Here is a 13,907-nt window from a genome sequence, read left to right on the forward strand (position 1 = left end):
TTATCATTCCTAAAAATGCATATAAGAGCTAACAGTTAGTTGCACCTTCTTCCCCTCTCTTCCCCTATCCTGTTTGTTTGTGCAGCTTGAAAATCAGAATTTCCTGGGGCCCCTGGGTGTCTCAGCCGGTTAAGCGTCCGACTTCGGCTCAGGTCATGATCTCGTGGTCTGTGGGTTTGAGCCCCGCGTCGGGCTCTGTGCTGACAGCTCAGAGCCTGAAGCCTGCCTCTAATTATGTGCCTCCCTCTCTCTCTGCCCCTCCCCCACTTGCACTCTGTCTCTCTCTGTCTCAAAAATAAATAAACATTAAAAAAAATTAAAAAAAAAAAAGAAAATCAGAATTTCCTTTGGAGATTTTTCCCCACAATTGTACTCTGTGTGAGGAAACTCTGATGCCTCACTTTAATTAGCTATATTTATCCTCTTTGTCTTGATAAAATACCCCCTTCGTGAGACCCCCGTCAGCTATTCCCCTTTGCTTTAAACTCTCCAGAAACTTGTATTTATCATTTTCCACCACCCACTCTTTCCCTAGAAGCAACATTGTACACATATTTTTAGTTACTTAACCTTTCTGCACAAACCAGCCTCCTGTACCCTTGAATCATATCAGTTGCTTCCCGGTAACGTGTGAGAAATGAAAATTGCCACAGGGATGTGGCCAACACGTTTTCCTAATGTAAACCTGAATAGCTGCCTTAGTTTGTCTGCAAGTGCGTTTCATAAATTGGCATTTTTAGCAGAGATTCCTTGAACTTGATGTCAAAAGACCTAACAGAACTAATTAGTGGCAAGTGCCATTCTGGGGATTTGAATGATCCATTTTGCACAAGAACCTTTTGATGCAGTTAAAACCTTATCTTCTCTGAAGGCCTTTCTTTCATCGCATTGAATTTCAACACAGGCAAATTTATCGTTTATTTTGTGCAGTCAGATTGCTATTTCTGTGCCTGTACTGGAGTTTTGACTTTTTTTTTTTTCTCCAAGTGATTTAGTGAAATTTCACAATGTTTTATTTCTACGATTTATGTAAAAAGATGGAAGTTGAATAAGTAAAGGAATGCCGAGAATTCTCTCTCTCTCTCTCTCTCTCTCTCTCTCTCTCTCTCTCTGGTGATGTTTGGTCTGGGTTAGAATGGCTGTATTATGCACTAACAATTCTTTCTTTCCTCTTTTTTGCTGCCTGAAGGCCTGAGCTACAATGTTTCAGTAGGATTCGGGAGTATGTTCTATTTAAAATATCTGTGTTTGGGTCTGGTATCAGCAGTGCATTAATAACACCCCTGCATGTAAATAAATAGGAATGCATTCTCTATGTATCATTGCACTTTTCTGATTAGAGCAGTCAATTGAAATAGAGAATTCAATTAGTACAAAGCAAATATTGAACGGTAAAATTAGCTTTCAGGGACCCAGCTAAATGGATTTTATGCCATGGCCGTGTTCGTTCTAGTATCCGGCCCCCACATAGACACAAAGTGAGAGGACAGGAAAAAAACAAAAAAACAAAAAACGGTGGGGATTCCCCAGATCCTGATACAGTTTAATGTAAGGGAAAGAGCTGCTCTGGTACACTTGTGAAGGATGTTACGATGAGGCGTGGCTTGCGATCATTTCTAAACGCTGGTGAGAAATACAAGGGAAGGGCCTCTTGCAATACGAATCCAATCAGGCCCTTCTATCTGCTCATTGTTGACGGTGTGCTTTTAACACACCAAACAGTGGAGCACGGGTCACTCTCCTCCTTCCTCTCTCCTTCTCTCCTCTTCCCACCCACCCCCCCCCCCCCGCCACCTCCTTCTCTTCCTTTCTTCTTCTCCACCTCTTCCTCCTCTTCCCCTCCCCAGGGTGAAGCCATATCAGTGTTTCAGCCACCTGGAGGGGACTGAGTCCCGGCAGTTCCAGAGAATTGCTAGCTCTCTCTTATTTGCTAGCATCTTGAAAGGATCAGTGTCTTCTCCAATATATCAGCCCATCAGCATGTTGATACCTTTTTGAGCAGCACCTGTGTGAATTCAGTTCTGTACGGGGCATTCTAGACATGCCCCTTGCCCCCTTCCAAGAACCCATAGTCCCATTAGGGCAGCAGGATGCACACACATGTGGCAATGAGAAGAAAGCACGCAGTGATCTATAACTAAGTGCTGAGTGACAAAGGTGTTAGTGTGTGTGAGTGAACGATGTGAAGAGTCATCAAATGTCAGATCTGGAAGGACGGCTGAGAGCAAAGGGTTCAAGGATGGCAAATCCTTGGTGTATATTAGAACACACCCATTCCCACATCAGCGGCAGACATTACTAATCAATCACATGACTCTTCCATACTGATCTCATATGTGGCCTTCAGAACAGACATCCCCACTGGCTTCCCAGGAAGCCACCTCTTGCTCCCAGTTGCCATGTGAGAGAAAACGTTTCCCTTTCCTGATCTAGTCCAACCCCCTCTATTTTTGATGAGGAAACAAAGGCTCAGGAATTACAAGGGTACCTGCAGCCACCGAGGCCGGTATTGGAACTCAGGTGTTTCCACCTGTCCTGGGGACCTGCAGTTCAGAGAAGAGAAGAATGGGGTGAGTCAGATCACCCGGGGACTGGATTTCAAAGCAAAGGGGATTGGAGAAGAGGCGTTCAGAGCCAGAAGAGTCTGCCCTGAGACTCCGAGGGACTGTGGTGAATTCCGCCTCACTCCACGCCAGGATCACCGCTGGGCTTTGAGCAAGCAATGAGTTTTCTCTGAGTCTCTTCTCCTGCCTTCTCACTCTCTGCGCCCACAATACGTAGTTCTTGATGTCGTTTGATAGAACTGGGGAAGGTTTGGGATCTTGCTGGGAAGGCAACAGTACAGCCTGCAAGGAGAAATCATCTGGATAGGAGAGGGCACTCCAGACTATTTAATCGGTTCCTATGAGGCAGAAAGGCATGGGGCTCCTGCGAGAAGGAAGGGATGCTGACCTGGTCCCCCAGGAGGGAATGACACCCCCCAGCCTCAGCCCTCCAGCCCTTTGCTGGCCTTTGCAGGGAGAGGGGTGGGGTGCTTGGGGGCTCTGAGGGGAGGTTTCCTGGACGAGCTCCTGCTCTGAAGAGAAACACTAAACCAGAAAAAAACCTGGCAAGAGCAGAGCCTGGCTCCTTGAGTTTTTCATTTTACTTCCCTCTTCTCCACTCTAAGCATCAGCCTGAGGAGGAAAGTGCGCATTTTGAAAGTACTTGGCACACTTTGGAGAAGGGAGAGAGGGATGTTGTGTTACAGGGAATCAAGAGTGCTCCCAGACATTCACACGCCCAGCAAACGGAGGTGCCTCTGTGGCCTTCCACACCGCCTGTGGTCTGACTCCTTGTGGGTCACCTGGCCTCACCCCTCCTCCTCCGGGTAGAGGCATCAAAATGAAACAATGAGACAGCAGACCATCAGATTAGAGCTCACATTCATCAGCATAGATGGAATCCAGACTTAGAAACGATAGGACTGCCTTCTGAGAAGCCTTTGAATCCTTCAAACGCTGCAGGAATGACAAAATCTTGGCATTTGACCTCCAGATCAGGAAATGATCTCTCCAGGCAGGAATTTCAGGAAGTATTTATCTTCTCCCCAACCCCCACCTTGGTTGGCCATGGAGAGTGATGGCTTCAGTTTCCCTTTGCTAATGCTTGTTGCTCAGACTCTTGGAGAGGTTTCATGGTGCTGGCTCCAGCATTGTTGAGGAGCCACTGTGGAAAGGATGATGTTCTGTGGCTGGAGAGGGCCACAGAGACATTGCACCCTAGAGAATTCCTCATGCCAGGAGGAGGTGGCCCTCAGGCCACCTTAGTCACTCGGCTGCAGCCAGCTCCCAGCTCAGTCGGTAATTCTGATTCTTCGGCCGCCAGGGCAGAGGGGACTTGGAAGACTGGTTGGGACACGGGGTGGCAGAGTGTGTCTCTTCCTGCAAGGACGGGTCTACCTGCTAGAGAAAGCTCAAGAAACGCAGTCCTGCTCCTAACTTGAAGACAGTAACTGTTGCCTTGATGGAGAGAAGCAAAAGAAGTTCACCCTGAGGCATCTGCTATGGGTTCATAGTAACCACTAATCCCTCAAAGTGTTCCCAGATTGGATCTTTGCAGCACAAAGGGAGACCTGATGGTGTTTATTTCATCTGAGGGCCTCTTAATAATATCCCAACCGGTACATCTACAGTTCTCTTTGGGACACTTCTCCAGACTGTGTCCCTGAAGATTCTGGAGCTTTTTCCACATCAGACACTAGCTGTGCTGGTGGGGAGCTTCAGGATCAGCTTCAGTCAGATTTCTGTTCTCCTGGGATGACCCTCAGCAGACACCAGAGTGCTGTGGCTGCTAACAACATATGCCATCTGCCCGAGGCAGCAGCAGGCACCTGTGCCCACCAAGACATCAGAAGTCCCAAGAACCCATCACCCATTTATCCAGACACTTATCAGCTATTTATTAAGCACCTCCCATATGCCGGACTCTCTACTACAGTCTTGGAAATGAAGTTCCCTACTGGGAAGCCAGTATTGTAAACAAACTGAGGGCTCAGGGGTGCAGTCCAAGGTTCAGCTGGTTCTCTAAGGGAGGGAGCGTCTTTATAGAAATACCATTCTATATCTGCTGAGGCTGAAGCAGAGTAAACTCACAGAGCTTTAGGGCCCCTGATGTGAGCCCCAGAGAGACTCAGTAGCTTGGAGTTAGAAAAGGTCTTGCTTAGAGTGTGATGCTAAGTGAAATAAGCCACACAGAGAAAGACAGCTACCATATGTGTTCACTCTTATGTGGATCCTGAGAGACTTAACAGGAACCCATGGAGGAAGGGAAGGAAAAAAAAAAAAAAAAAGAGGTTAGAGTGGGAGAGAGCCAAAGCATAAGAGACTCTTAAAAACTGAGAACAAACTGAGGGTTGATGGGGGGGTGGGAGGGAGGAGAGGGTGGGTGATGGGTATTGAGGAGGGCACCTGTTGGGATGAGCACTGGGTGTTGTATGGAAACCAATTTGACAATAAATTTCATATATTTAAAAAAATAATAAAGTGGCATAAAATTAGCACTGTCCAAAAAGAAAGAAAGAAAGAAAGAGAGAAAGAAAGAAAGAAAGAAAGAAAGAAAGAAAGAAAGAAAGAAAAGAAAAGAAAGAGAAAGGAAAGAAAGAAAGAAAAGAAAGAGAAAGAAAGAAAGAAAAGAAAGAAAGAAAGAAAGGAAAGGTCTTGCTCAAAGTTGGACTGCTAAGCAGGCTGGATCCATAGCCCTGGGGTTTTCATTTTGGACACTGCAGTTCCCACCCTCAGAATCACAAGGCCTCGTGGACAGAAGTCTGGGATCAGATTCTGCTTGGCGTGCCCTCCTGACCCCTGGGCAGTGTCCCTTTATGTCCACGTGTTTTGTGTCTGTGTGTCTGTGTCCATGAGCCGCACTGTGTCCAAAGCCACACTTCCCTGCTCCTAACTTCCAGAACTTGCCATGGCCTCAACAATAGAGTTGTAATGGTCTTCTTCATTCCTCAAACTTTCTCTATCCACTTAGGGAGTTCATACTACAAGTTCCTAATAGATGAAAGAGTTTGGCCAGTATGGGACTAGATGTTGTAAGTGAAAGTTTAGCTGTGATAATTTGGGGGACCTGACACTATCTTCCACATGACAGAGTTAGCACTCAGCCTACATGATCAAATTGAAATAAATCAAATGTAGTGTACATGGCAAGTAGAGTGTGTTTATTTTTTTTAATTAAAAAAAATTTTGCTTACATTTATTTATTTTTGAGAGACAGAGCGAGACAAAGGGGGGGGGAGGGGCAGAGAGAGAGGGAGACACAGAATCCGAAGCAGGCTCCGGGCTCTGAGCCGTCAGCACAGAGCCCGACTTGCGGCTTGAACCCACAAACCGTGAGACCATGACCTGAGCCAAAGTCGAACGTTTCACCGACTGAGCCCCCCAGGCGCCCCTAGTGTAAGGGTTTAGAGTGTATGTAGCTGTCTACACTGCAAAGTAATAATTTCAAGATGTGACATTCACTGAGCGCTAATGAAATGCTTAAGTGCTTCACACGAGTCAGTTCATTTCATCACAACTACCTGGCAAGGTGCGTGCTGTCCTTCCTCAGTTTACAGAGGAAGGCTCCAAGGCTTAAGTCCCTTGTCTGAAGTCAGCCATCTAGCAAGTGGCGGGGTCCAGAACACAAACCGTGTGGCAGTCCCAGAGCCTGCACTCCCGAACACCCCGCAGTGGTTATCCGTGCTCTCACCTAACCCAGACCAAAGCCATTCGGCTTGTGGCCAACATAACAAACGGTGGCATTTATTGGCAGCCATGTCCCAGCAGACTCTCAGGACACGAGACAGCTGACCCTGCACCTCCCTGCCTGGTCGTCACGCTACAGAAGGGGCCGGTTAGCCATTCCCCTTCCACGGCATGGCCTGTGATTAAAGAAAGTGCCTTGTTCACCCAAACGGCCAGTCCATTGTGTGGGGTGAATGTAACTATAACCACACTGGTGACATCCTGTGTCCATTTTCCCCTTTTCCACGACAGGGGGCAAGGACACCATACTGTTCGGCGACCCCGCTGTTCCCACCATACAGAGATCAAGGTCTCCCCTGCTGAAGTTCATCGAGCAGCCTGCTGAGAACAAAACGAATTCCAAGGACGGTCAGTAAGCACACCTTGATTTCTCTGTCTCTACCTGATCACAGAGGAGGGGCTCAGTGGGCATCAGTTCTTCCCCTTCCTACCCCTTCTGTGGCCCCGTGGGGTCATTCCTTGCATTTCCTGTTGTTGTTTCTGTGGGTCTGTCTTGTTTGGAGCTTCCGGCCAAAGAATGCAGGCCTCTGGACTCAGAACAGTGGCATCAAGGTTAAGAGAAAGGGCTCAGCATATGAACAGGTCGGGCTCATATTCCAACCCCATATTGTGTTGGCTCTGAGAAGTGGGACTTCTAACCTCTGCACGTCTCCTTACCCATAGAATGGTGAGATGATGGTGCCAACCTCAGGGAAATCTTGGCCCATTGTCTGGCACAGGTTAAGTGTCCTGGGAATCATTTAAATGCAGAATAAAAGCTTCTCCTCTACCAGACACACTTTCCGGAGGCAGAGAGTTTTAAAGGTACCGTTGAGGGTGCCAGAGGGGCCCATCTCACAATGTGAGATACAGCTATCTTCCCATGTGGCAGTCTTGTTTCCCCAGCTAAACTATCCTTCCTATCTTTCCAAGTTTCGTCTGTCTTCTTTTTTATCCCTAGTGTGATCGCCAGCTTCCAGGATGGCCCCCAGTGATCCTCACTTCCTGGTATTCATGCCCTCGCATATTCCCCTCCACATCGTATCAGGGTTAATCTGGGTGACTAATAGAATACAAGGCACAAGTAACCTTATGTGACTTCCTAGGCTGGGTCATAAAAGACATACGGGGTCTTCCTTTCTGTCTCTGTCTTGAGTCATCCTCCCTGGAGGAAGCCGGCTGCCATGTGCTGAGGATACCCAAGCAGTCCTATGTGCTGCTCATGCGGTCTGGAACTGAGGCCTCCCAGCCACCAGCCGTGAAGCAGAATCCACAGCCCCAGTCAAGCGTTCAGATGACAACAACCCCAGTTAACATTTTGGTGACAGCTTCATGAGAGACCGCTAATGAGAGCCACCCCGATCAATTGCTCCCAGGCTCCTGAGTCTCCAGCTGCTACGTTTTGAGTTAACTTGTGGCACGGTAGCACGTGACTCACATACCCAGCTTGCAGGAGCCAAGGGTCTCTCCCCAATTCCGGTATTTTCTCTCCGTCTCCTCTCGCTCTGAGTCATGTCTGCAACCATCAGCGCTATGAAAATATTCTCGAAATATTTTTCCAGCCGGGTCCCATCTGCAGAGTTACAGTCCCTTATTTGCCAAAGTCCAGACTTTACCACCTGAGTATTCTGTGGGCCTCTCAAGTATGCCGTCACCAACTCTCCACGCTTCCTCCCTTTTTTTTTGCCACCCTCTCGGCTCTGCAGCTGCCTTTGGAGTCCTCATCGACCCCCGTCAGCTTTCCTTCCTCATCGCATCTGGTCTGTGGCCACTCTTCTTCAGACCTTCTCCCACCTCCATTCCTCCCACCTCTGGCTTGGCTCAACCCTCTTTTCTTCCTCTGCAGGGCTTCCATCCGGTTTCCCTGTCTTCTGGACCCTCCCTACTTCACTCCCATCCTCCTCCCTTGTGCTGTAGGGTAAAGCTTCTGGAGCACTGCTCTCCTACACCTGCGCACCCTGCTCTGAAATCTTCGGTGGCTCCCCACTGTCTCCCACTTGAAATCGTAACCGGCAAACTGGCCTACCCTGTCTTTCTGACCTGATGATTATCTGACTTGAAAACTGTGCTTTTATTGAGCTGTACTAACCAGTTGGAAACAGTTGTTACCATTGTGTAACAAGCCACCCCAAAACCTAGGGCTGAAAGGAACTACTATGTATTATTAATCATGAGTCTTTGGGTCAGACCAGCAGTTCTGCTAATCTGAGCTGGGCTCGGCAAGGCTCACTGGGTACAGCTGTATTTTGAAGCTTGTCTCAATCGCTTATAATAGTGCATGGAATGGGAAGAATTGGACAGGTCTGGGATTTCAACAAAGAGGATCCCCAAGCATACGCAGGGAGAATTCTTGGAGAGAATCCCCAACTCGGGTGGGTTTCATATTGGCCAGAAGGCAAGGCCGGGTCTTTCCAGCCAGCAGCACGTGGCTGTTTGCAGATCTGGCCCGTAACACACCATGGTCCGGTGCAGTCTGGAACGTGGCTTGGTTGATGGTCACCCCGTGCCAGCGTCCAGTGTCCACACTGGATCCGAAACCCTCTATCTGCTCTGAGCTTGTTTAGCCCCTGGGTGGGTGGGCCCAGGCCTGCGAAGTTGACGAGATCAGGCGCGTTCAGGGTGGTATGGCGTAGACCAGGCCTGAGAAATTGAAATGGAACATGAGACCCGGCTTGATTTTCACAAGGGTAGCATAAGTAATGGCCTGATTCAAAATGATAGCTTCCAGAGTTCCATCATTACCTCTCATTGTTCCAACCCCGTCCTTCACCAGTGCGGTAGGAACAAGGAAGCATTTGCGTAGCGGCTGTCAGCGTCTGGGAAGGTCTCATCCCCACCGCATCTCTGATTAATTCCAACTGAAAGAAGCCCACACTTGGGAGGACAAAGCCCGTCAGAGATCAGTTAACAAAAGAAGACGAATGTCCCCTTTGGGCCAATGTGCAAGGGTGACACGGTTTTAGGAGCCTAACAGCCTTTCTACAAAGAGCTACTATTTCTTCATCTTTTTTTAAATTTTTTTTTCAACATTTTAATTTATTTTTGGGACAGAGAGAGACAGAGCATGAACGGGGGAGGGGCAGAGAGAGAGGGAGACACAGAATCGGAAGCAGGCTCCAGGCTCCGAGCCATCAGCCCAGAGCCTGACGCGGGGCTCGAACTCACGGACCGCGAGATCGTGACCTGGCTGAAGTCGGACGCTTAACCGACTGCGCCACCCAGGCGCCCCTATTTCTTCATCTTTTTGAGAAAACATTTTTTCTTTCCTTACTATTTACGCCATGAAGCAATTCTACCGGTCGATTGCGTCACCGTTATTGACACGTGTTTGTTATTAGTAAGGATTAATGATACTAGTTCTGCATGCTAAAACAGCACAGAATAATTACTGTTATTTTCTAATAATATCTTCCCATGCCGAGCCAGTTCAAAAATCCTTCTTTCATGGAAATGGCAGTGCAACATGTCTGTTCTCAAGGGGAAACCAAAACTCGGCACAGTTTAGGAGTCAACATTCCATAAACCCAGACTTAAGGGCAGGTTTTGCACCTCCAGCAAGGAGCGGAGGTCCTAGTTGCATAGATCAGCGTTTGTGGCATTTTCGGGAACTTTTCTTTGTCTCCTGACAATGACTTGCGCATACTTTTTAGACATCTTTTGGATAACAAGGGAGGAGAGGATTGAAAAATCTTGCTGTTGACCTATAATCTAATCCTGGGCAGAGCCTGGCGCCTATGTTTTCATGGTCCTCAGGCTCTGAAAATCCAGACATTCTCAGGAAAAACAAACAAACAAACAAAATCCCTGATCAGACCAAACGGGAGAACCACAGCCTCGCCCATCCCCCTCTTGCCTCTGTGTTTTGACCTCTAAGGATGACAGCAATGTCGCTTCCCCCCCCCAATCCCCAGCCAAAAAAAAAAGGTTGAAAAGTTCTCCCTGGTAATCTCAGAGGTTTGCCATTTTAAAAAAGATTCATGTGTTTGGACATGAGCAGAATGTCATCTAAAGAAATGGCACGAGGCAAAGTACTGGCGACCAAAAGGCCCCCGTGTAATTTAGACCACCCTCACTTAGATGTAAATTAAGGTAGAGAAGATTAACCTGACCCACAGTAAAAACACCGCGAATGGTTTAGGGGTTAGGTTGTTACGGGTAAGGTTAATTAATTTTTCAGGGGCACCAGAATATACTATTAAGTGTCTTGGAAGGAGTAATTTCATAAGAGTAATTTCCAGACGGAGTTTATTCATCTCACGTTGGTGAAAAATCTAACTGCAGAAAGGACCATAATTTACTCCTTTTGAATACAGCTCCTTGCATGATGCTGGAAACTTGCTCGTTTTGACTCGGTGTTTCCCATAACCCCCGTACAACAACCATAAAAATTTTCTTTTCGTTAGTATGGAAATTATGTTATTGCTTCCCTGAGCTACCTCAGATGCCACTAAACGTTTGCGTGAGTTAGAGATCTTTTCTTCTGAGAGTGCCATTTTAAGAACTTTTAGGGTAGCAACCTGACCACAGCCTAAACAAATACCGTAAATTCAGTGGTTGCTCTCATTTCTTTATGTGTGACATTTACACATACGTACTAATATACTCATTTATTCATATGTGTGTCCACGGATTCAAACATTTAATCAGCTATCTGGTGAGTACCCACTATAGAACACTGGCAAAGTTTGAAGCCCCTGGGTGGCTCAGTCGGTTAAGCGCCCAACTTCGGCTTAGGTCATGATCTCACGGTTCATGGACTCAAGCCCCGCATCAGGCTCTGTGGTGACAGCTCGGAACCTGGAGCTGCTTCAGATTCCGTGTCTCCCTCTCTCTCTGTCCCTCCCCTGCTCACCCTCTGTCTCTGTCTCTCTCTCAAAGGTAAATAAATGCTAACTAAAAAAAAATTGACAAAGTTTAAAAATTAATCAGGTAAGATTTTATACTTCAGGTGATTTTTTATGAGCTAATTATACATAAGTAACAAGTTAGGGGTAAAAAAGTAAAAAGTACAAAGCTCCCTCGGAGGCGCAGACACAGCTGGGGGAGATGAGGGGCACTGCGGTTGGTCATATTTTGCTTCTTGTCCCGGCCGCTGCTTCCGTGGGTGCATTCACAGTGTAAGAATTCAGTGAACTGTAGACATAATGATTTGCACACTTTTATGTAAATTATACTTCCATCAAAAGAGAAAAAGGAAAGTGAGGGACTGTTTATAAACATTCTTGAGTGCTTAGCATGTGCCAGGCACTGTGAACAGGTCAGGTGAGGCTCCTGCTTGTATTCTAGAATAAGATAAACATGTAAAACGCTGAGCACTCAGCCCAGCACAGAAAATCACCTAAAGGTCATTAGCCGGTACGATTCACTTTAGAGAGGGAGAAACCAAAGGTGCCTGCATAAAATGCACAGAAGTGAAAGAAACGTGGGAACTGAGGCTAGGGACTGAAGCAAGAACTCATCAGTTAGGATCCTGCCAAAGACCTAAGTGAAAGGAATGAAAATTTATCCTAAAAGCAGCAAGCCTCCAGTGAAAGGTTCTAAGCAGGAAAGCACATGGTCAGAACAGCTCAACTCTCAGGGCGCCTGGGTGGCTCAGTCGGTTGGTTGAGTGTTGGACTCTTGATTTCGGCTCAGGTCATGATCTCACAGTTCATGAGTTGGAGCCCTGAGTTGGCCTCCGAGCTGAGAGTGTGGAGCCTGCTTGGGATTCTCTCCGCTCCGCCCCCCCTGCCCCTCCCCTACTCACTCTCAAAATAAATAAATAAACTTAAAAAAAAAAAAAAGGTCAACTCCCTCTAACTGCCCTCATTTGTCCCCCAGTTTCCCCAAATGCCAGCTGTCAGCCTGAAAATATTTGCATGTGTCTGATGCCAGCCCAATCGCAGTAAGACTCCTCTCGGGCCCCCTTATGGGTACCAGGAAGTGTTCCCCCCAGGCCCCTTGCCCCTGAAATCAGCCCTGTGAGGCTCCTGCATGCATTTCACCACTGTTTGGTCTGAGAGCTAAGAAAATCTTGACTTCCGGGGGCCTCAGAGTCTGGCGTGGAGCGCACATGATCGGGTGCTAAGAAGCTGCTCCCCAAGTGGGTCTCCGTCCTGCAGTCTGGAAGGGACGTCAGAGTCCCGCCCCCCCCCCCCATTTTGTGTCTGAGGAAAGGAGACCAGATGGGTCCTCCTGATCACAAAGCGATGAGTAGGAAAATGGGGCTGGGTACCAGTCCTCAGGACCCCGTTCTCTGCCATCCATCCCCCTCCAGTTGAACTGGACAATCTCTGTCATTTAGAGAAGTTTGGTGGAACAATTTAGTTAGGAGGCGTAGGGAGCTTAAAGCTTCTTTTATACATAGCATGTTGTTGAAACTGAGGAAACATCAGCTGTCTGCATCGAAGAATGAGGTGCTGATGGAGAAAGGGTGGTGGGGGACCCTAAGTCCCTCCCAACTGTTCTCTTTCCTGCCCTGAAGGCAGCCAGCACCTCTTGTCATTACTAAAGGTCCCAGGTCTTTCCTGAGCTGCAGCATCTATAAAACCTGCCTCGATTTAGATATTTAACGGCACACGGAAATGATGGTTATGGACGTGGCCAAGGGCTCCCTTTCCCTCCGTGAATGACACAGAGCGGCTGCTTTCTTTTCTGATGTGGGTCCCATGGCCCCCGCCAGCAGCATGTTCTACCTGAGAGCCCCTGTGACGTGGGCCTGGGGTTGAGAGGAGAGAGGGAGTGAGGGCTGACTTCCTGCCAGAGGTGTGATGCTGTCCCGGGTCTGTTTCAGGGGAGATCCAGACGCAAGAACGAGATGAAAGTCGTGCCGCCACCGAGGCATTGACAGCACCCGAGGACGCGGGAAGGCCCGCCATCAGCTCCCCGGCAAACCAGAGCCACGGGAACCAATGCAACCCCTTTCATCCTTCATTACCGCAGGTACCCTCTGAGGAAGAAGAAATGAACAGGCTTGGAAGGGAAATCACGAACCTGACAGAGGCACAGGCAGAGGCAGAACCAGAAGGGGCCAGAAGAGCGGGTCCCGGGGAGGCTCAGAGGAACGAGATGGGGACAGCCACGCTGGGCCTGACCTCCAGGGGGGAGGCCCCCAAATCTTGCCAGGGCCCCATTGAGTCCAGCCAGGCAGCGGCCGAAGCCTCCGCCGCGGAGGACAGCAAGGAGACCCTGGAGGGTGCAGGCAGGAGGAGCCCCGTGAAAACATGAAGGGGAAAGGGATCCCCGCGATGTCGCGTCAGAGGCACGGGGGACGGTAAAGAATCAAGCATCGGGGCAGCTTTCGGAGGCGACTCTCTCCTAAAACACTTCCAAGTCCGCAAGTGAGAAGGGACACAGGTCCTTGTTGCAAACTGAACATGCTGATGATGCCAGCACAGTGCGATTTATTAAATGCCGGTCCTCAAGCTTCCCGGTGTCCTCTCTTTGTGCCGAAGACGCGCTGCGGTGAACACGGCCGGGCGCAGCATCGTGTCCCCCACACGGCTGGGTTTTGGCATCCGTCTTTCTGTCGGCGTTTGTTTTATTAGAGATAAGATGTTTTTCTATTAGCATTTAATGTTGTCGATCAAGATTATGGGAAGAGCTTGAAAGGGATGGGGTTTTTAATCAGGCCCCTGTCTTTGTAATGGTTAGGCGGCT

At 48.4% G+C, this 13,907-nt stretch overlaps 1 protein-coding gene across 4 annotated transcripts in view; it reads left to right on the forward strand.

Moving 5' to 3' along the window:
* The window catches only part of CCDC149 (coiled-coil domain containing 149), a 96,416-nt gene extending 82,744 nt beyond the window's left edge, over positions 1–13,672 (forward strand). For 3 of the 4 annotated variants that reach the window (XM_043572862.1, XM_043572865.1, XM_043572864.1), the window contains exons 11-13: positions 1,190–1,222; positions 6,522–6,638; positions 13,042–13,672. In XM_043572862.1, coding sequence (XP_043428797.1) covers positions 1,190–1,222; positions 6,522–6,638; positions 13,042–13,475 — 584 coding nt within the window. In that variant the 3' untranslated portion in view covers positions 13,476–13,672. The remainder of the gene's footprint in view (positions 1–1,189; positions 1,223–6,521; positions 6,639–13,041) is intronic. The other variant, XM_043572863.1, reaches the window with a different exon arrangement.
* The last annotated feature ends 235 nt before the right edge of the window (positions 13,673–13,907 follow it).

Source organism: Prionailurus bengalensis, chromosome B1, assembly GCF_016509475.1.
Source record: "Prionailurus bengalensis isolate Pbe53 chromosome B1, Fcat_Pben_1.1_paternal_pri, whole genome shotgun sequence".
Lineage (NCBI taxonomy): Eukaryota > Metazoa > Chordata > Mammalia > Carnivora > Felidae > Prionailurus > Prionailurus bengalensis.